A 20,833-nucleotide genomic window follows, 5' to 3' on the forward strand; every position below is an offset into this window, starting at 1 on the left:
GTCTGCATCCAGCCGAGCAGGGCCTAGACCCCTCTCGCAGGGCAGTATGTGCTGTGCCTGATCTGCCTGTGTGGGGGCCATACCAGTCCTGCTGGCTGCAGGGTAATAGTGCACCAATTACAGGTTGACATGGCCGGCTTCAAAACTGTTGTCACTGTGAAGGCGTTGCGACTATGTCGCAGTCCACTACTTGGAGGAGGGTGGCAGACCAACAAGGGTCTGTCGTGGTTAAGCCGGGCTTTGTGGGGATGCTATACTGCTTGGGCAGTGCAGCCCCACAACGTTTTACTCTTCTCAGAATGGTTGTTGGAGCCTCACACATGTGAGGGTCATACACCAGACCGAGTGCTTCTGCTCCATCCGAACTGAGGGCGACAGGAAGGTCGCAGGTTCTGGATCGCACACACTCATGGGGGGCAGCTACATGGCCACGTTGAGACAATAGCTCATGTCGCCGGGGGGGGGGGGGGGGCATGCTTCCGGTTTCACCAAACCATTGGGTGAGCCTTTCAAAGATATATTTGGTAAGGGATTAAGTCTATATGCCACATGGATGGTAAAATTCATTGGTACAAATGCATACGCCATAGCTCATAAACAAATGTTTAAATATGGGCTCCTAGTTGAGTCATATTCCGAGAAATGTTACTTTGTGTTGGTGCTTATGGCACCCTGACTCTAGAATGCATATAAGTTGTGTGAACCCTGAGATGAGTTCAGGATTTTGGAAATCCCCTGTGGTGCGATGGCTCACATAGAAAAATAATTAATAAATAAAAATGTATGCATATTCATAAGTTTGTGAGGCTCTGGGTACACCTGAAAGATGGTGTATGTTATCGGATCTCTCGTAGTGCGATGACTCACACATGGTTATAAAAAAAAGGTTAAATAAAACATAAATAATATAACCTTTGAGATTCTGGGTACACTTAAAAGATGATGTATGTTATCGGATTCTTCGAGCTCTAGGTACACTTGAAAGACGGTGTATGTTACCAGACTCATGGTCTGCTTTGGAGAGGGTAAGTAGTTCAAGCTTCGTAGATATTCGAGTTTTGTGAGAGCTAGGGGTCTCACCCGGTCTCCAGTCCACGGAGTTTGTGAGGGCCATGACTACCAATGCGTTATAGGTGGTAGATCCAAGTCTTTTGCAGAAGTGCCATGAGTGCATCCTAATTCTTGTTCTAGCTTCTGAGGAGTTCTCTCTCGGTCACAGACCGTCCTCTTTGAATATTTGTACGACTAGTCATACGGGATATTAAATAACAGACCCCCGTATGATCTCGGTCTGATACGATGTTGGATGTCTGTGTGTACCCACAGGGTAAGAGTAAGATAAACATAAAAGGTGTTGAGTTATTCTAATAATTAGTTCTCGAGTAAATATGGTAATTAGTGATGTAGAATATGTAGAAATGATAGAAATGGGATCACGCTTGTGTGAATGAATATAACTATAGCATTGTTTTCTTATTGTATAGTAATATAGAAAGCATGCTTAATTTGGTAGAATTTTTCTTAATTGCATGATAGTTTAGAAGCTAAATTGTTGCACATATTTGTACACATGACACTGATCACAACATATGAATATAATGCTTCTTAGATAAACAGGAGAGTCTGACCCTTCTGCTTTCAATTTTTTTTCATGTAGCGAGTAAAATGGAGCATCGGGCGTCATATACGGATGTGACCAAGAGATCTCAATTATTTTAGTATTTCATGATTAGACTCTGATTATTTGTTTACTTTTCATTTATGTGATGTAATTGACACTTTGATCAATGAATGAAATTACTGTCTCATCTGTAATTTGTCAAACACTTGGTTTTCTTACTTCCATTGTTTCAAAAAAAGAAAAAACCGTAAATTTAAGTCAAAATGTTGGGGTGTTACAATATATATATCCCATTATATTCTAACATGGTTTTTGCTTACCAGATTCAACTAAATAGAGTCTTCTTAGGTCAAATATTAGATAAAAATAAGATCCATTTACATCCCTACCACATAGAGAAGATGGTGACAATGTGGGGGAGTCCTAAGCAGATCAGGTCATGCAGAAAATGAGCGTTTTTGCTCATGCGGACATCATGACCCTCTGTTTGCATTTTGGATGAATGCCACGTGGTTTTGTTGACTTTTGAGCTTTTTAAAATGAAAATCGGATGGCCACGATGTCAGCATGAGCAAAAACGCTAATTTTCAGCATGACCTGATATGCTTCCATCCCTAGCACACAAACATGCTCTTGCAATCTCTTTGGATTTCCAACGTTTTTAGAAACGATGCCCCTACTTGGAATTGAGATCAGGTGCAATGTGATTGCACACTTAAAGTGTGCAATTACATTGCACCGAATTCTCACTTCCCAACTGGTCTATCTTCAGTCCTACGTCACAAGGGCACCTGATGTGAATTCGATTGCAAGTTGAACTTTTGTTTTGGAAAATAGGATACAAGCCACGATTTTTTTTAATTCAATAAAAATTAATTTTTTTATTGAAATGAAACCTTTAAAAATATAAAAAATAATAAAATACTATTAAAATATTGTTCACAAGTGTAGGTATGTGTCCAAGTGTGTCACCAAGGATACGCCACCAAAACAGCGTGTCCCTGTGACATAGCTTCTGCCCCTGTGCGGAGAAAGAACACAACCCCCCGCCCTCCGGGGAAAACTACGAAGTTCAGGATTTCCGTGGACATCCAAAATTAGCCCTGAGGCAGGGGTTTGTACGCCATGTGATCAGGTGCAATCACATTGCACCTGATCACCATCCATTTTCTTTTGGGCCCCACTCTGACTGGCTTACAACAGAAGATGGAGGGTGATCAGATATAGTGGCACATTGCATTTGTGCAATGTGATTGCACCTGATCCAGGGTGTATTGGTCATTAAGGTGATTTTGGCGCCAAAACTTTCCCGCTATATCCCCTCTCTTCCCAGAGAGAGAGAGAGAGAGAGAGAGAGAGAGAAAGCTAGGGTTCCGTTTTCATCGTCTTCCTCGGCGCCCGCTCGTCCAGATCTCACCGACAAAGGGGAAGGGGCAAGCTTGGGTTCTTCTGCGAAGTATAACAGAAACCCTAATTTATCCATTCTGTTGTACTCTTCAAGAAGAAGAAGAGGATGGATGCCTTTGGTGGTTTCTCGGTCGATCACGCTGGCGTTCGGGTCGAGAATGCCTTTTTGGAGTTCCTGAAGAAGTACGTGCACTCTCTCCCTCCCTCTTTCATGTTTCATATTGTTCACATTTGGGAACCCTAATCTGTTTTTTTTTATCCTCCATTTCTCTTTATGCTCCACCGGAATATTCTATTCCCCTAAGAGTCATTTTGAAATGATATGTTTCTTACCAAAACTCCTCTGGTTCACCTACAAGTGAAACAAAAGAAAAAACGTTGGGTTCTACTCTTGGTTTCTCACCAATAGAAAATCGCCATTTTTTATACTTTACGATTTGATTCATGGGATCGTATTAGTTTGTTTATGCTGCAGTATCTGGAAACACTAAGGCTATGTTTGGGAGCCTTGCAATGAGATGTATACACGGTTTCAATGCGTTGCCAAAATATTGTTTTCCCAACGTGTGATGTTGAGAGATGGAGTTGCCAAAAACATCCTCTCGTTGGGGCTGTCAACACCATTCCCAATGCATTGTTTCAGCAACGCCACTGCTCCCAAACAGCAAGAGAGTATGAGAGCATGGCTGAAACCATGACACAACCTCCGATTCAAGGCTCCCATTGTTTGATGACAAATAATTCAAAAGGTTACTATTTATTTTTTTCTTCACAGAAGACTGAAATGCATCCGATATTTTGGTTCATTTATATATCGGAAAGAAAATTGTTACTCCATTTAGAACGAAAACCATTGGGATCGCTCTTTCCTGTGCAAGTGGGCTTCATTGGCTGGACTAGGTGGGGTTTCACTGCTTTGTTGGATGCTTTGTTGGAGCTTGAATCCTCTCCGATCGGAAGAGAATCCCTGGGGGATTGATGTTAGGGGATTCCTCTTTACCTTGCAATGCATTGTAATTACCACTAAAATCGTCTTCAATTATTTTAATATTACTTCCGTGCTTCCGTTATCTAATCAGTCTCTTCTTTAGTATTGTGCACAGATGCACAATACTCACTTTTCTCTGCTTAAAATAAAACTTTTTTTCCCTTTTTTCACGTTGGGGGCAAAGTTTAACATTGATTTCCTCTGGGCAGCTTCAAATTGGATTCAGGAGAACTCTTCTATGAATCTGAGCTTGAAAATATGAAAGCAAAAGAATCAACGACAATGTTCATTGATTTCTCACATGTCATGAGGTTCAACGACATTCTCCAAAGGACGGTATCTGATGAATACTTGAGGTCAGCATCGCTTACATATTTTTTTATATAGAAAAAACATCTCTGTCAATTTCCTTGGTATATACTTTTCAAGCGAAAAAACATCTTGTTTGCAGATTTGAGCCTTACCTGAGGAATGCTTGCAAAAGATTTGTGATGGAACAGAGGCCAACATTTATCACTGAGGACGATCCTAATAAAGACATCAATGTTGCATTTTACAACATTCCTCTCTTGAAAAGGTAACAGATGCAGTATAAATGCGTGAACAATTGGAAAAAGACCATTTTTCATAAACGAATGGAGATTCTGGTCAAGGACTACTCGATTTGTTTTGGCAACTATGCATGTGTACTTGTGAGTGTGTCGCTTTGCAGTATCACTGGTTTTGTAAGTGGACTATGGTTGTGATGTATATGGTTCTTTTATTGCTTGTCTTTTTTGTTGGGATCTGTCATTTCTTTTGGTATCCTGAAAGACAAAAGTGTGCAAACAGGAGGACAGGATTTGCCATTCAAAGGTTCTTAATTTCTGGTTCCTGTTGAAAAGCATCCTATCTGACTTTAATGTGTGGTTTTGTGGAAGACCATGAGCTATTAGTTCACAGACAAGCACCGTTTTTCATCAAATAAGTGGTTGTTGCAATATTACATAGCTACACTCAGTGTATCTGTAATGTGGTAGCTGCCTACCACTTTTCTGGCCTACTGTGAGTGAACGGGTGTTCTGTGTTTTTTTTTCACAATTCTGATGTTGCAGATGTGTTTGACATGGTCGATTTGCTCGGAAACTACACTTGGATCATGTTTTTTCAATAAAAAACATGTTTTTTAAGCCTTGAATATTTATGAAAATTTTAGACGGTTGATTTTTAAACCTTATAAAAACCTATCTGCATGCCAGAATAGAACACATCTGTATGGTCAGCCCTTCAAAAGCCCAGTAGGCTGGCGGTAGGCCAGAAAAGCGGTAGGCAGCTACCACCTACTTTATATATATGCATGTATGTATTCTCCAGTTTCCCTTTTGTGATTACAAACATCGTGGTTTCAAATAATAAAAGAGAAAAGATTGATAATGAATTTAGGTAATGGTATCGTAAACTTGTCTTTGACTGGCCCAATCTGCTATTGCAATCTCCTTTTTTTGTTTTGCAAATGCATCTTCTTTATCTCTGGGTTCAAACTTGTCCTGATTTATGATCTCATTTCTTGTTATTTGTCCATAATGTTCTTTGCCAGAGCAGATGATGCCTTGTGCACTATGTCACAGGGATTCGGCTAGCAGGGTGCCTCACCTGCGACGACGCGACTCGACGCGGGTGCGGCACCAGGTGCGGTCAACCCTACCCCAGGTGCGTTGACTGCACCTGGGGTCATTTTGGTCCATTTTTTTTTAATTTTCCCTATGAAATGGGCTGCGGAATTTTAAAAAAAAATTGCCTATGAAATGGGACCCGCGCCAGGGGGAACCCCGGACCCCTTATATATATTTACATTTTTGCCTCTGCCGCACCCCTGCACTCGGGTTTTTTGGAAGTGCCGAATCCCCGCACCCGCACCCATGTGTCATAGCTTGTGCATTAATACTAAGATTGTTGCTTCAATAGTAAATGGAACTCTATTCATTATTATATTTCAACCTTCTTTGTTTTGTGTATTTAGTTGTTATCTTATGTTACTCCCCTAGGTTGGCTTTCGGTTCCTTCATCTCCTTTGTGAATTTGTTATGATTGGATTATGTTTTTGTAGATTGAGAGACCTCAAGACTGCAGAGATTGGAAAACTGGTCTGTGTAACTGGTGTTGTTACTCGAACAAGTGAAGTCCGTCCAGAACTTCTGCAAGGTACCTTCAAATGCTTGGAATGTGGTGGAGTAATCAAGAACGTGGAGCAGCAGTTCAAATACACAGAGGTAGGGTTCTTTTCTGTGCATCTTAAATTGCATTCATTTTTCAAAGTATTGCAGAAGTAAATAAAAAAATCTCATACAATTAACAGGACACACCATGACTTTCATGTTCTCGTGCCTTTAATGCATAAGCAGTAAAAATTGAGAGTTATGTTTAGTACTTAGAATTAGGTAATGCGGCTCTTTTTTTATAGGATCCTTGTGTCAGATCCTGGCACAAATTTGTCCTGCAACTCAGGTTGGATTTTTTATGACTTGGGAACAGCATTAGTTATTGGCTTAGATGTCTGCTTCCAGTATGCTGTGGCTTGAGTCATCGTGTGAACATTCTTACTGGATACATAATCAGCTTGAGACAAGTCGGACTGTGATTTTAATATACTAAGCCCTGGTTTAGATGTCTTATGTATAGTTCTCTATATGGTAGTCCAATCACAGTAATCATGCTTGCTGGAATTGCAGCCGATCATATGTGTCAATGCAGCTTGCACAAACCGAAACAAATGGGCACTTCTACGTCAAGAGAGTAAATTTGCTGACTGGCAAAGGGTTCGGATGCAAGAGACCTCTAAAGAGATACCTGCTGGTTCTCTCCCCCGCTCCTTGGATGTTATTCTTCGGCATGAGATTGTTGAGCAAGCAAGGGCTGGAGACACGTAAGGCTTTTATCATCTTTAGTCTTCTTAAGTTGGTCCCATGAAAGCTTTCTCAATTCTCACTAATATTAATTGTAATGAATAGACCATGCTTCACAGTAAACTTGTGAGGTGGTGGATCCATTAGTCTAATAAAAAATTTGCCTCAAAATTATACTAGTAAATATGCATTTTAGTGTTTAACTTGAGTTCTCCAAACCTTGAGTTTTTATGGGGATGAAATTTTATCTTATCGAGCAATGACTCTTGAGTATGTGGTTCTTTTGTTTTTGTGTCCTGTGTTATATCAGTTCTTTGTCCCCCCTTGAATCATTTACTGTTTTGTTACTGTCTGCTATTTTCATTAGTGAAGGTATGTTTCATACTTTTAGGGTCATCTTTACTGGTACTGTGGTGGTGATACCAGACATACTGGCATTAGCTTCTCCTGGTGAGAGAACAGAATGTCAAAGGCAAAAGCCCCAGCGACAGCCTTTATCTGGTGGAAATGAAGGTGTTAGTGGACTACGGTCTCTAGGAGTGAGGGATTTATCATATCGGCTTGCTTTCATTGCAAACTCAGTCCAGGTTAGACGACTTCTGGTTTATATTCAAGTGATGGCATCAGTTGTTATTTTTGCTTTTAGCTACAAAGATCTACTTAGATCAACATATGAAAGAGGCACTTTACTTATGATGTCGAATCATTTAAGTTCTCTAGGGTCTTGTTGCTTGCCAAGCATCAAATGTGTGTCTTAACTCTTAAGTTAGCTTATTAACATCATAATAGTTGTTTTGAACCTCAATCTAGGCTTATCAATTTTTTTAATAGGATTCTTGCCAGATCGGGTGGTCAGTTTATAAAAATTTAAAACAATGTTCCCTTAATTGGGCTGTTTTCAGGTCTCCACTGGCCGAAGGGATGGTGATATTAGAAGCAGGAAGAAGGACGTTGATGAAGATTATTCAGATCAATTCTCAGTAGGCTTCTAGCTCTGCCTTCGGTTTTTTATCAACTTTATATTTTCCTAAATTATGATTCTGATGTTTCTAATATTCAGTTTGGCTTATGAGAACATGTTGACAAAGATAAATTACTTAATGCCTGTGCCTTTTCATGCTTATGATAAACTTCTAGGTTTTTGCTTTACATTTTTAGCAGTTTCTTTTCAAATAAGAAACTGTCCTTGTAAATGTCATAAATTGATGATCCTTTGATTTATTTTGGATTACTTGCTCTTCATTGTTGTGTTTTACACTTTGGTTTATATTCGTGCATAGTCAGTTGATGTGTGGGTCATAGTTGCCCCTGTCATAGAGTACTTATTTCTGTTTTCTTTTGTAGGCAGATGAGATAGATGAAATACAGAGAATGAGGAACACTCCTGACTTTTTTAACAAGCTTGTGGAGAGTGTTGCCCCAACAGTATTTGGTCACCAAGATATTAAACGGGCTATACTACTGATGCTTATGGGTGGTGTTCACAAATTTACTCATGAAGGTATCAACCTAAGAGGAGACATAAATGTCTGTATTGTTGGGGATCCAAGTTGCGCCAAGTCCCAGTTCCTCAAGTATGTGTGCCAAACTTTAAGTTTTGTTTTTCAGCTATCACATGAACAAAAGTTTGAGGGTTTATATTGGTGCTTCAATTCCCAGAAACCATATCCAGGACTCAAGCAAGACTTGGCCCAGCTTAGTTTGAGTTTAACCTGTGTCACAGTTGTCCTGGTGATCAGTTTTGAGAATTAATCCAACTTAATCTGCTGGTGCTGTAGTTGCACCAGCTACCTGGAGTTCAAGCAGTGGTTTTCATCTGGTAGCTTCACTTGATTTTTGCAGTCTGAATGAAGAGTCAGTTTTCAGTTTAACCTTGGTTGAACTTTCCTTTTCATAAGGATGAACTTTTGTATGGCTTCTATGGTCTTTGTTAGGCTCATCTGGAACTTGGTCTGAAGTATGACCCATTGACTTCTGTCATCAAACATGTAACACCCCAACATTGGTTGTTTCCATCAGTTTCCCTGTCCAATATCTGTTTTACTGCTTTGTCCTAGCCTCAGATGAGGTCTTTTAGGCTGTCCACAATCTGAAGTTGTTGGATTATTGTTCTGTGTGCATACATGCATGTAAATTTCAAACGTCCACAGCTTTTAGTGATCAAGGAGCTTGCCAGATTTTTTTTCTCCTGACAAAGTTTGCAATACCACAGTGGTGCATTGTGTTAATCACCACCAACAAATGGTATTGAGTAATTTTCCATTGGTAGGCTCTCCACAATCTTGTGTGTGCATGCTGGTGCATGCCTGCTATTTTTTATTGCTTATAGAAAAGCTTTCCAAAATTCTTAATAATTCATTTTTGCAGGTATACAGCAGGTTTAGTTCCACGTTCTGTATATACCTCTGGGAAATCTTCCTCTGCTGCAGGGTTGACTGCAACTGTAGCCAAGGAGCCTGAAACAGGAGAGTTCTGCATTGAGGTAATGTTGTGTTGCATATTCAGCTTTGGAGAACATTAAATCATTTGTCTTGTCAAGGTAATGAAATGATTTCTCATGGAAGAGAAATACCCTATTTATGAATCCTCAGGCTGGTGCACTGATGCTTGCTGATAATGGCATATGTTGTATTGATGAATTTGATAAAATGGACATCAAAGACCAGGTATTTTCTTCTCTTTCCTTTGTGCTCCTGATTTTTCAATGCCTATTGTACTCTGATTGAAGAAATAAATGGAAAAGGTTGCAATTCATGAAGCCATGGAACAACAGACAATAAGCATCACAAAAGCAGGTATTCAGGCCACACTCAATGCCAGAACATCAATCTTAGCAGCTGCTAATCCAAATGGTGGGCGCTATGACAAGTCAAAGCCACTGAAGGTGAAATTATTTAGCATTGTGGGCCTGTTTGAATTTTCTATCTTACTCTATTTTCCCAAATTATTTAGCATTGTGAGCCTTATTTTCATAAATCTGACTCATGTAACTGACTAGAAAAACGAAAAGATTTATGAAAATAAGGCTCTCGCAAGTCTTGAAGAGTTGGGATTCGGGTCCACTGGGTCAGATCATATTTTCATCTAGGCAACCTTGTCTATCCATATTTGGATCTAGGTCATGGCCTACTGGCTGACCTGGAAGAATCATTTATCTGTTGTTGCCTAAGAATCCCACTTGCATAGCTACTCAATTGTATTATCTTGCATCTTGAGTTTCTAGTGGTTCTTGACTACTGTATGAGAAGTCTGGGAAAGTTGATGAAGTCGGGGGTTGCTCTGAAAATATGGAGGTTCTAACATGAAGTAAATGCAGTGGAGATTCTAACATGCAGTAAATGTCTTGACTACTGTATGAGAAGTCTGGGCAAGTTGATGAAGTCGGGGGTTGCTCTGAAAATATGGAGATTCTAACATGAAGTAAATGCAGTGGAGATTCTAACATGCAGTAAATGTATTATTTGACATATTGGAGATATAGCAATCAAGCTTGAAACCAAGCAACTTTACCCTAATCTGCCTGGTTTATATTGTCAACATTTGTCGGTTTCACATGCAGTGTGTCCCCACTCCCCAGCAGCATCAATTCTAGGTCCACCAATTTTAATTTCAGTAAAATGAATGTGGGCTAACTGGTTAGCAATTGCTTTTTCTATGATGCAGTACAATGTGGCCCTCCCTCCTGCCATCCTTTCTAGATTTGATCTTGTCTATGTAATGATCGATGAGCCAGATGAACAAATTGATCAGTATATTGCTGCTCACATTGTTAGAGTTCATCAGAAGCAAGAAAATGCTCTTTCTCCAGCCTTCAAGGAAGCACAGGTCCAGCGGTTTATTGCATATGCAAAAACCTTAAAGCCCAAGGTTTAATTCCTGTTTCTCTTAAAAATGTTATTGCACCAAAATCACATGAAATGAAAATAGATGGAATCAATCATGTGCACTACCATTTAGTACTTTAGAATGTGGCGCAGGCTGTTGGTTTTCTTTGGAACCATCGGCTATTTTTTAGTATTGGATTGTGCATATATATAAACTGATTGAACAACAAAAAGTACCAAGAATCATGTGTAGTTCACTACACCCGTATATTGGTCAGTTTTAAAAGCTATCTCTTACTATGCATAGCATTTCCTTTATTGTAACATTCTTTTTTATTTGCTTGCATTATTTACATCAGTTTAACCATTGCAGCTAAGTGCTGAAGCAAGAAAAGTGCTGGTGGAGTCGTATGTAGCTCTTCGCAGAGGTGATGCAGCTCCAGGAAGTAGAGTTGCATATCGCATGACCGTGAGGCAATTAGAAGCATTGATCAGATTATCTGAAGCCATTGCACGAAGTCATTTGGAGCTTCAGGTTGGTAATGTATAGCTGTTGTCGAATGCATATGGTACACTTTTGAGACTATGCTCTTGGCCTGTCTTGTGTCCTGGATTTTGAGTTGTGCCATCCATGCTATCATTATGTTTGGAAAATTTTCATCCCTAGAACTTTTGCTATTCCTATTATTCATGACGTTGCAGATGGTTCTCTTTGTATGAATTTTGAGTGCGTCTGAGTATGGGGCAGTCCATAATTTGTTTTAAATGCACATTGATTGGTAAAATATTGTGGTTTTAGCACCAAAATAAAGCCATATGTTCTACTTGGTTAATATTTTTACAAATACCAGGTGAAACCACACCATGTTCGATTGGCTGTGAGACTTTTAAAAACATCCATAATCAGGCAAGATTCTTTTCACACGTAATTAAGTCATTTCCAGTCTTCATTTTCAACTGGGTTGAATATGTTTGGTGTTTTCTTTTCTGTAACAGTGTTGATTCAAACGAGATTGATCTGTCCGATTTCCAAAATGATCTACAGCATGATGAGGGAAGAAGAGATTCTGATGATGGAAATGCTCAGCCAAGCAACACTGATCCGGGTGAGTGGGAGAAAAGACTGGTGTATTAAGAATTTGTTAGCAGTAGGAAGAGTGGCCTCTATCAAGTTAAACCTTTACAAGCCCTGGTCCCCTTACAAGCCCGGGTCTATGACATATCTTTGTCTCTGTACAGCAAAGTTTACTCAGTGTATTTACAAGTCCCCAGTCTGTTGACTTGCAGGGATGCTGTATATATTGGATTTAGCAGAGACCAAGTTGAATTACTGGCCTGGTCTATAAAGCTGCCCGCTGAACTGTTTGCACTTATCTGTGTCCATTTTTGCCCTATATTCAAGTCAGCTTTCTGGTCTTGCCAGAGCTTGTATACTTCCATGTGTATCTCTTTTGGCAAAATAGTGACAAAATATTGAAACCCAGATGTAATCTGGGAAAAAATGAGCCCTAATGCCATGTCACATCCAACTCTGATTTGGTTATAACTAGGTGCAATTTATGAGTAAGCTGATCCTGTGGAGTTTGAGGCCAAGTCACATAATCCTCTCATTTTCACTCATCTAAATTCTTACTGCTGTTGGGTAAGGTTGCTAGTTACTTTCCTGTCACCAGCTCTAACTTTTTGTTCTGTCATCGTCAGCGACTGATGAGGCACCTGAAAGCCAACAAAAAAAGAAACTGTTGATCAGTCAACAGAGATTTCAAAAAATTACTCATGCACTGGTTATGCACCTCCGCGAGCATGAAGAAATTGCTGAAGATGGTAATGAAATTTCTACTGCCTTTATCTTTGTATTCTCTTGTGTCTCACATTTTAGTTTCCATTGCTGCACTCTTTTTTTTTAGAACATAAACTGCTGCACTCTTTTTTTTTAGAACATAAACTGCTGCACTCAAATAGCAAAGCAAGCAGATTCTCATTTAGATGCTGTAATTTTTTGCAACTCCTTTTCAACAAGTGTCCAAGCCTAGGTTGGAAGCAACTTAACCAGGCTACTGATTTCACTGTATCTACCTCTGTCTTGGATCACTGGTTAAGCCAGACTGATTTGCTAATTGGGCTGGTTTCTTGGGATGTTATGTCAGCATCTCAGAATTTGAAGGGAATTGCTATAATTACTGTTGTCATTTACGTGTATAAAAAATGTTTCCTGACTATAGAAGCTGTTGTGAGCCCTTTTTTCTTTATGAATTATAGGTAATGCATTGGCTGGCATGAGACAAGGAGAGATGATCAAATGGTACATAGAGCAGCAAAATGCCAAAGGGGCCTTCACTAGTCTCGAGGAAGTGGTTGAGGAATATAAATGTCTCAGAGCTATTATAGAGGTAAGAAAGCATATCTTTAGGTATTCATGTTTTCCATGAATTGTATTGGTGATGATCAATGTCTCATCTGTTTAGGTGACTTGGCATAACGTGCTTTAAAATTCTGCTTTGGAAGTTATACTGGACTGGACTATGTAACTTAATTGGCTTGCTCTGATTCTCAGGGGACCGTCTAAGTGTATGTTATAGCTGTATGTTTCAGGCTAGATTCTGCCTAACCTGCTAGTTAGTTTAAGTCCTTTGTGTCTCTAGCTATTCATGTTCTGTCTAGACAACCAGTACGTGTGATGGTGGCCTGGTTGATATGTGTAAGCCAGTAGCATTGTGCCCATGGAACTTTGAAGCATATAAAAGGCCAATGAGCCCAACTCAGGGATAGACAATCACTGTTCTGCAGGTTGGCTCATCACTAGTTTAGGGGCTCTAGTTCTGCAGAATCAACAGGAAGGCCATGACTTATGTTGCTAGGTCCACCAGCCTGACTCTAATTCATATCACATACTGCCTTGGAAATGATTGGGAAGAAAATACTAGTTGATTCACCTTACTGTCTGATGACTAACCACTTCTTTTTTTTTATTTTTATGATTTATTTATGCTGATGAAAATAGAATTGCTCTTTATGCAGAGATTAATTAAAAATGAAGGTCACTTGATTGTTATTGATGATGGTAGTTCAGCTTCAGCAGCAGGAGCATCAGCATCAGCTGAAGAAGGTGAAGAAACAAGGTCATCACCTAGTGATAACAGGATACTGGCTGTTAATCCCAACTTTGTGATTGAATGAGTTGAGGTCAAGAATGCTTACCTCAACACTTGTTAATCTAGATGATGACAGACTACTGTCATGAGTTTTAAGTGTAATAATAATTTTCTTTACATAAAATAGGTCAAATCTTTTCTTTTGACTTTTTATAGTTAACCCGCCAATTTAATTTGGCACATACTTCAACCTGGATATGGTTCCAGTAATTGGTGCCATGCATTGGAGGTAAGGGGAAAAAAAGTAGGAACCCCTATTACCTGTCTATGCCCTTAAATGAACATGTAACCATGCAAATGCAATGATCCAGATATAAAACATGTTATCTAATAGCACCTTCTGTTAAAGAACTCCAGAATATGGATCTTATTCTTTTTAAATTTGGGTCAATGGTCCGTATAATTACCAAAGGGGAAATTGCAGTCAATACTTGGGACTGAAGAATACACTGAAATACTGGTATAATATGGAGAGAATAAATGAGCGTGTGTTTGGGACATCAGTTTTTATTTTATTTTTATATATTGCGATAGTCCACTTAGGAGCTGCCTGCAATGAATTTGGATCCAAGTTTCCTCGGTCAAGATTGTGGGACTTCAACTGTTCCAGTTATCTGATGTGACCCTTGCCACTTATGTCAATTGCAATATGATGTATATATTATATTTTAAATCTTTATCTAAGAGTGCATAATATCACGGTCACAAGTTAATATATCGGCAACTAATAGTTTTTCTACCCATATAGCATATCTATATATAGCTTACATATTGTTGATTTATCGACAACTTAGTTACTATTAAGATATACACAAAAATCAGTAATTTTGAGGCACTAAATTGGGTTCATTAGCTGCTCTGCAAAAAAATTGTGAACAAAGAATGTGTATACAAACCCATGTGAACTTAGATAAAGACAAAATGAAAAAGTATTATTTTTATAAGGCAATTTTCACGGCTGCAAATGTTTAAGTGAAACACAAATGTTTTTTTTTTTAAAAGAAGGTAGTATAGTGCAATCGGCAAAGATTTGCTCATAGATACCTTAAAAATCAGTTTTTTCATAAAACCTCGTCATTTTGAAAGATAAAATCTGGAAAAGGAACAAAAGAAAGGAAATGTGGTGGTTTTTATTCAAAACTTATGATATATCTCAATACATATTTTTTGGTTAAATTTTTTTCTAATTTATGGTTGGATGGAGGTGCTATTTTTTTGTTAATCTTGAAAAGTTGAGAATGCATTTTTTAAAGCAAAGAGAACCACAAAATACAACGAGTTTTGATTTACTTTGTATAATCGATTAATTATATTTTGCTACCAGTGATGACGAACAATGCATATTAGATAATAGTGCTACATAGTAAGATGATGGTGATGATTTTGAGTATATCATGTTGTCTGAGTCGGATTGAGAAACAATTGGAAAAAACCAAATTAGTAATGAATTGTAACAAGTATGGGAAAAATCAAATTAGTAATGAATTGTAACAAGTACTAGTGTGTGAGAACGATGCGGTAATGTCATTTGAGAAGTCAATTCCTTTGTTTTCAATGAATGAATTCTCATTTAATGAAGAGTAATTAAAAATAATTGATGTATAGGCTTCTTAGTTATACGATGAGTTGTGTAACAAAAAACTTAACAAATGTAAATAGTTCTAGTACTTATCAACAAAGTCAAATAGATGCAAAATTGTTTGCGGCAAAAGGTTTATTGATCTTGAATTTTTTAGAGATCATCTGGTTAGAAATAACTTTAAAATAAAATTTGTGAAGAGCTGTAGTACCAGAATCACTCTTATATGCACGAGAAAGAACCCACAAACTATGGTAGATTATGTAACACCTCAAAATCTCTAACTTGAAAAATTTACAAAAAATCTAAAACTTTTGAAATTGAATCTCCTTTTAAAGTTAAAATGAAAGTTCAATGAAAATTAGTTTGAAAAAAATCTAAGTTAGCGAACCTTCGACAAGTTACAAAGGAGTACATGATAACAAATGTTGGATCTTAGTCTTATCAGATATGGGTTCCAATAGGTCTACCTTTACACTCAGAGATTCAAAAATGAATAAAACAAGATTCTAAGACCTTTCATTTTAAAACTTAATTGAATAAAATATTGTTTAATAAAAAATGTTTAGTACATTTAGGAAAGCAAAACTAAGCAAAAATATGGTCCCTTGACTAGTCTGCGTCATTCTGCCAACGTAAATAAATACATCTTAAATTTAAATAAAGCAAGCATACACAAAACTGCATACGTAAATAAATGCATATATAATTTAAATAAAGTAAGCATACACAAAAATACCATCATAAATAAATGCACTCGTAATCTAAATAAAGTAAGCACATGCAAAACTACATACATAAATAAATCATAAATATATACGTAATGTAATTATATATTTATATTTATTTATTTACTTAACATAATAGGCAATATGTATATCATGACCTTACACTTATTGTCATTGAGTGTATTTTTTCTACCTCAAAAAATGTACAATGCTTTGGCAAATTGGTATTTGTGCTAGAGGTACATGAATGCATGTATGCGCATGATTGTACCGCTTGTATGGGTTCATTAAATGAGGCAAAAATTCATGACAAGAGGCGACAATTCGTAGAAGAAGAACTGACACAACAATACTCGACTTGGGCCGACCCCTGGTCCATTGATAGCGGCAGTGAAACTGGCGACGAAAAAATATAATTAATTTTTCTAGCGGAGGTGACGGTGACAGGCAGCACCGGGGCCGAACCCGAACTCAGCTTGGGTCGATAGGACTGAATCAAGCTCATGTCAATAGGATCAAGCTTGGCTTGGCAGAGCCAAGCCGGGCTCGGTTGAGTTGAACTGAGTTAGGCTCAATTAAGAATGAAGTGAGCTGGGCTCAATTAAGAATGAAGCGGGCTGGGCTGAGTTGAGCTTAACCGAGCTGGGCTCAGCTTGACTAAACTCAACTAAGCTGGGCTCGGCTTGACTGAACCAAGCTGGCTCGATTGGGGTCTTAACTGAGCTGGGCTTGGCTTGATTGAACTGAGCTAGACTCAGTTGAGTCGAAACTGACAAAAAGAGTGGCAAGCAACGATTAGCAGCGGAAGTAGAGGGAGAAGGCGAGGCAGGCGGGCTTCCGGCCTGCCCTGTTTTTGGAAAAACACGCAAAGAGAGAGAGAGAGAGAGAGAGAGAGAGAGAGAGAGAGAGAGAGGCAGAGAGAGAAAGATTCAAGGGTCGATGGTTGGAGGGCTTGATTGAGTCGAGCTCAGTCCCAATCGAACCGGGGGCACCCTGGGCGCAGGGTTACCTCCGGCCACTGCGTACGAGACGCAGAGGCACATTGAGGTCGGTGGTGGGTTGTCATCGACAAACACCAAGAATAAGAAGAAAGGAATTGGGGTGTGGCCTTACCTGCACACGGCAGTGGGAGAGCAGGCTGGCTGGGGGTGTGTCCGAGTCTGCGCTCAACAGAGGAGCTTGGCCGGGAATGGCTCCTCCGGCAGGGGGTACAACCGGCGGGCAGAGGCTCGCTGAAATGGTAAGTGACGGTGGTGTGTGGGATGTACACACCATAGTGACAAACATTTTTATCGGTAATTTCTTATTTTTCAAAAACTCGCAAGAAATTGAAAAAAATCCACAAATCTCGCATTTTTTTCGGCAAAATCTAGGCAATAAAAAAATTAATTAAAAAATATAAAAAATATTTTTATAAGAAAATATTAATAAAAATTATTTAAAAATACAAATACATGATTTTTTGCGATAAATAGCCGTTTAAAATGTAAATATCGCGTTTAAATAGCCATATTTATGTTTTTTTATAAATCTCGCAAGAAATTGCCGTTTTAAACTTTCAAGCAATTTCTCGCGAGATTTTCATAAATCTCGTGATATTTGTCACACTGGTACACACACAGGGAGTGAGAGGTAGTGAGGAAGAGAGGGTCGTGCGTGTGTGAGTGAAAAACTTGGAGGGGTTTTAGAGTTTCGTGGGTGAGAGAGTGAGGTGGTCGGTCAGGTTGGGTGGATCCAACCCAAACTGGGTAAAAAGGGTGTTACGTGATTATGGTTGGATTGGATCCAGGGTTGGATTCTAATAGATTCAACCAAACGGTTTAGGGTGTTATAAGTGATTTTGGTTGCGTTGGATCTAACCCAAACAGTTTAGGGTGAGTATTTTCAATTTGGGTTGGATCCAAGTTGGTATTATAGGTTAGGTTGAGTCCAAATGGATCTAAACCTTATGGTTTTTAAAAGAGACCCATTCCGGGTCTCATTTGGATTTTGGATTGAGCCATAGATATATATATTTCTATATTCATATATGTATACATATATTTATATATATACCTTTATAAATATATATACTCAGATATTCATATATATTTATTGATTTATGTTAGTGTGGATTGCGTCCATTCACTGAATCCAATCCAAATCAAAAGATCCGAAGTAAGGATTCACAACCAATTATATATTATGTATATATATCTTTATCTTTATTTATTTATTTAGAATTGGCCTGTCAAAGTGGATCCAATTCTAAACCTGATGTTTTTAACACTTTGGATCACTTCTTAATCCAACTTCTTTTGGGTTTGGATCCACCTCATGGATCCCAATCCCAATCCTATGGTTTGAGTAACATGGATCCTTTCCTAAATCCATATTCAAAGTTTATTTTTAACTTAGACCAGATCCAATCGAATGAATTTTGATTCCTTAACATATCAGTTTATGAATTCAGATCTCTCTCTGGATTCAAACTCAATTAAATTATAAGATCCAATGGATCCTTTGTGTTTAAGTCGAACAATTTGCATTGGATTTCATGGGGGTTGATCCTCGTGAGTCCCTCATCAAGATCCAAATCCAAACATGTTTTAAAAAGGCTCATAAGTCTTAAATAACTTGATAAGATCCAAAACCTCATCAATAATTAATCATCAATTAATTATCTAAAAAAATATCAGGATAACCCTTTATTATTTCTAAAATTTCAGAAAATTTATGGAATTTATATCCTACTCTTCTAAAAAGAACTTCACCTTCGGAATTAAAATTGCAAGGACTACTCGAAAAGGCCAGGGTGTTTTTCTTTCATGTTGGATTATGGTTTCCAACTATATTTCTTGATCCCACGATGCTATCGTATTTTGACCAGATGAATGGTTTTTGTTCTTAACACTTGCTTTCGTCGGTCCATGATTTAAACCGGTCTTTATTCTATGGTTATGTCTTTTCGAATGTTTATGTTCTCATATTAAATGATGTGTGACAAATCATAGATGTGTTTCCTCAACATAGAGATGTGAAAGATATTGTGTATTTGTGCACACTGAGGATGTGACGCTATACAGTAAGTTGTTTCACTGATTCTATCCAGGATTGTGAACGATCCAAAGAATCTATGACTTATTTTTTTCTTCTTCCCAAATTAAAAAATAATCTTAGTCGGAGATACTTTGACATAGATCATATCTGCTAGCAAAAAAGTAAGTTCTCTACGCCATTGATCACTGTAACTATTTTGTCGACTTGGAGCTATATGCATCCTTTCCCGAATCATTTAAATTTGCTAAGTGTATTGCTGCAATATGATTGGTGAGTCCAGTATTCGTCCGCCAACTTCATCTCAATAAACTGACAATCGATAGAGTCTCCTATATGATGTTTTGTACAGAGTCATCCCAATGATAGTATGATAGCTGTTGTTATATGCGGATTCAGTGAATATCACATGTGCATCTCAATCGCCTTTTCAGTCTATCATACATGCTCGTAGCATATCTTTCAGAGTATGTATAGTTAGTTCTAATTGTCCATTGGTTTGGGGATGAAAAACTATAATAAATTTTAACATCGTACCTAAGGTTTATTGTAATTGTTCCAAAAAATGAGAGACAAAACAATGGTCACGATCAGAAATTATCGAGACTAGTATTCCATACATCCTAACGATCTCTTTGGCATATAAGTTTGCGAGACTTTTCAATGATTGATTGATACAGATCAACAAAAAATGTGCAGATTCAGTGATCACCCAAATTACATCATGCTGCTTTTGGGTTTTTGGTAAACTCACTATAAAGTCCATGATAATATCTGCTTACTTTCATTGCGGGATTTGTATCTACCAATTCTGTCAGGCCTTTGATGTTCTATCTTGATCAATTGATGTGACATGAATGTTTAAGAGCTTATAAGGATGTGAGAGCAATGAATGTTTAAGAGCTTCAGTTGCTATTGGCAGCTTCTCAAATTTATCTCAAGGAGATGCACAACAAAGCCTGAAAGTCTCTAATTCAGCATAGTCCATCAATGACATAAAGATGATTTCTTTGGATTAATAATGTGTTTGCATTATATTTTATATATTTTGATTGAACATATTTCAAAAGAAAGAAATGCACCATTCTTCTAGCAAGGACAAAAAGTCGTTTGTCATTTTACCAAACGCATAAAAGAGAGTATCGAGACCTTTTGGAACTGAAAATCTGCAAGTTTCTTTCATATCAATCTCTAAGTGTCTTAAGAAAAATAATAATAACCGTATATTACTGTTTATATTAGTGTTGTGAAATAAAAGTACATTCAACAAAAGCGAAATTCTTCTTATTGTGGAGAAATTTTTTTCTGAGAACAAAAGCAAATTTCATAAAATACCTTATTACAACTATAGCAGTAAAAATGGTGCTAGTGATAGGCATAACCAAGCAATTCCTTGTTCTGTTTTTTCTTCTTTGTTTCTTTATGAGAGAAACGGTAAGAAATTCCTGTTTGGTGAGCAACACGTACTTGTTTTGAAACATGAAAGAGAAGATGCCAGACTCCAAACGCTTCAAGACTGAAGCAGTGTCCTTTAACAAGAGCACTTTATCCAAATGTACAAGCCACACAAAAAATCAACGAGAAGAATATACAATAAAAAAATAAGGTTACACTCT

The 20,833-nt window shown here is 38.0% G+C and overlaps 1 protein-coding gene across 1 annotated transcript; it reads left to right on the top strand.

Annotated features, from left to right (window-relative positions):
• Positions 1–3,134: 3,134 nt before the first annotated feature.
• On the top strand, positions 3,135–13,899 carry LOC149814633 (DNA replication licensing factor MCM6-like). Its single transcript, XM_089990406.1, has 18 exons — positions 3,135–3,211; positions 4,226–4,372; positions 4,468–4,593; positions 6,103–6,265; positions 6,725–6,918; positions 7,290–7,485; positions 7,801–7,878; positions 8,243–8,472; positions 9,266–9,380; positions 9,490–9,564; positions 9,642–9,782; positions 10,562–10,765; positions 11,096–11,257; positions 11,574–11,629; positions 11,719–11,828; positions 12,424–12,546; positions 12,982–13,112; positions 13,741–13,899. The coding sequence occupies exons 1-18, from the start codon at positions 3,135–3,137 to the stop codon at positions 13,897–13,899; spliced, it is 2,487 nt and encodes an 828-aa protein (XP_089846532.1).
• Positions 13,900–20,833: the final 6,934 nt, after the last annotated feature.

This window comes from Nuphar pumila, chromosome 15 (genome assembly GCF_984573655.1).
Source record: "Nuphar pumila chromosome 15, dmNupPumi1.hap1.1, whole genome shotgun sequence".
Classification (NCBI taxonomy): Eukaryota; Viridiplantae; Streptophyta; class Magnoliopsida; order Nymphaeales; family Nymphaeaceae; genus Nuphar; species Nuphar pumila.

What these genes read in the sequence shown, in the direction of transcription:
- LOC149814633 (XM_089990406.1), top strand. Translation starts at nt 3,135, where the DNA reads ATGGATGCCTTTGGTGGTTTCTCGGTCGATCACGCTGGCGTTCGGGTC. An exon ending in GCCAAGTCCCAGTTCCTCAA is followed by an intron (nt 8,473 to 9,265) that starts GTATGTGTGCCA and finishes TCATTTTTGCAG; the next exon opens with GTATACAGCAGGTTTAGTTC. An exon ending in GAAGTCATTTGGAGCTTCAG is followed by an intron (nt 11,258 to 11,573) that starts GTTGGTAATGTA and finishes TACAAATACCAG; the next exon opens with GTGAAACCACACCATGTTCG.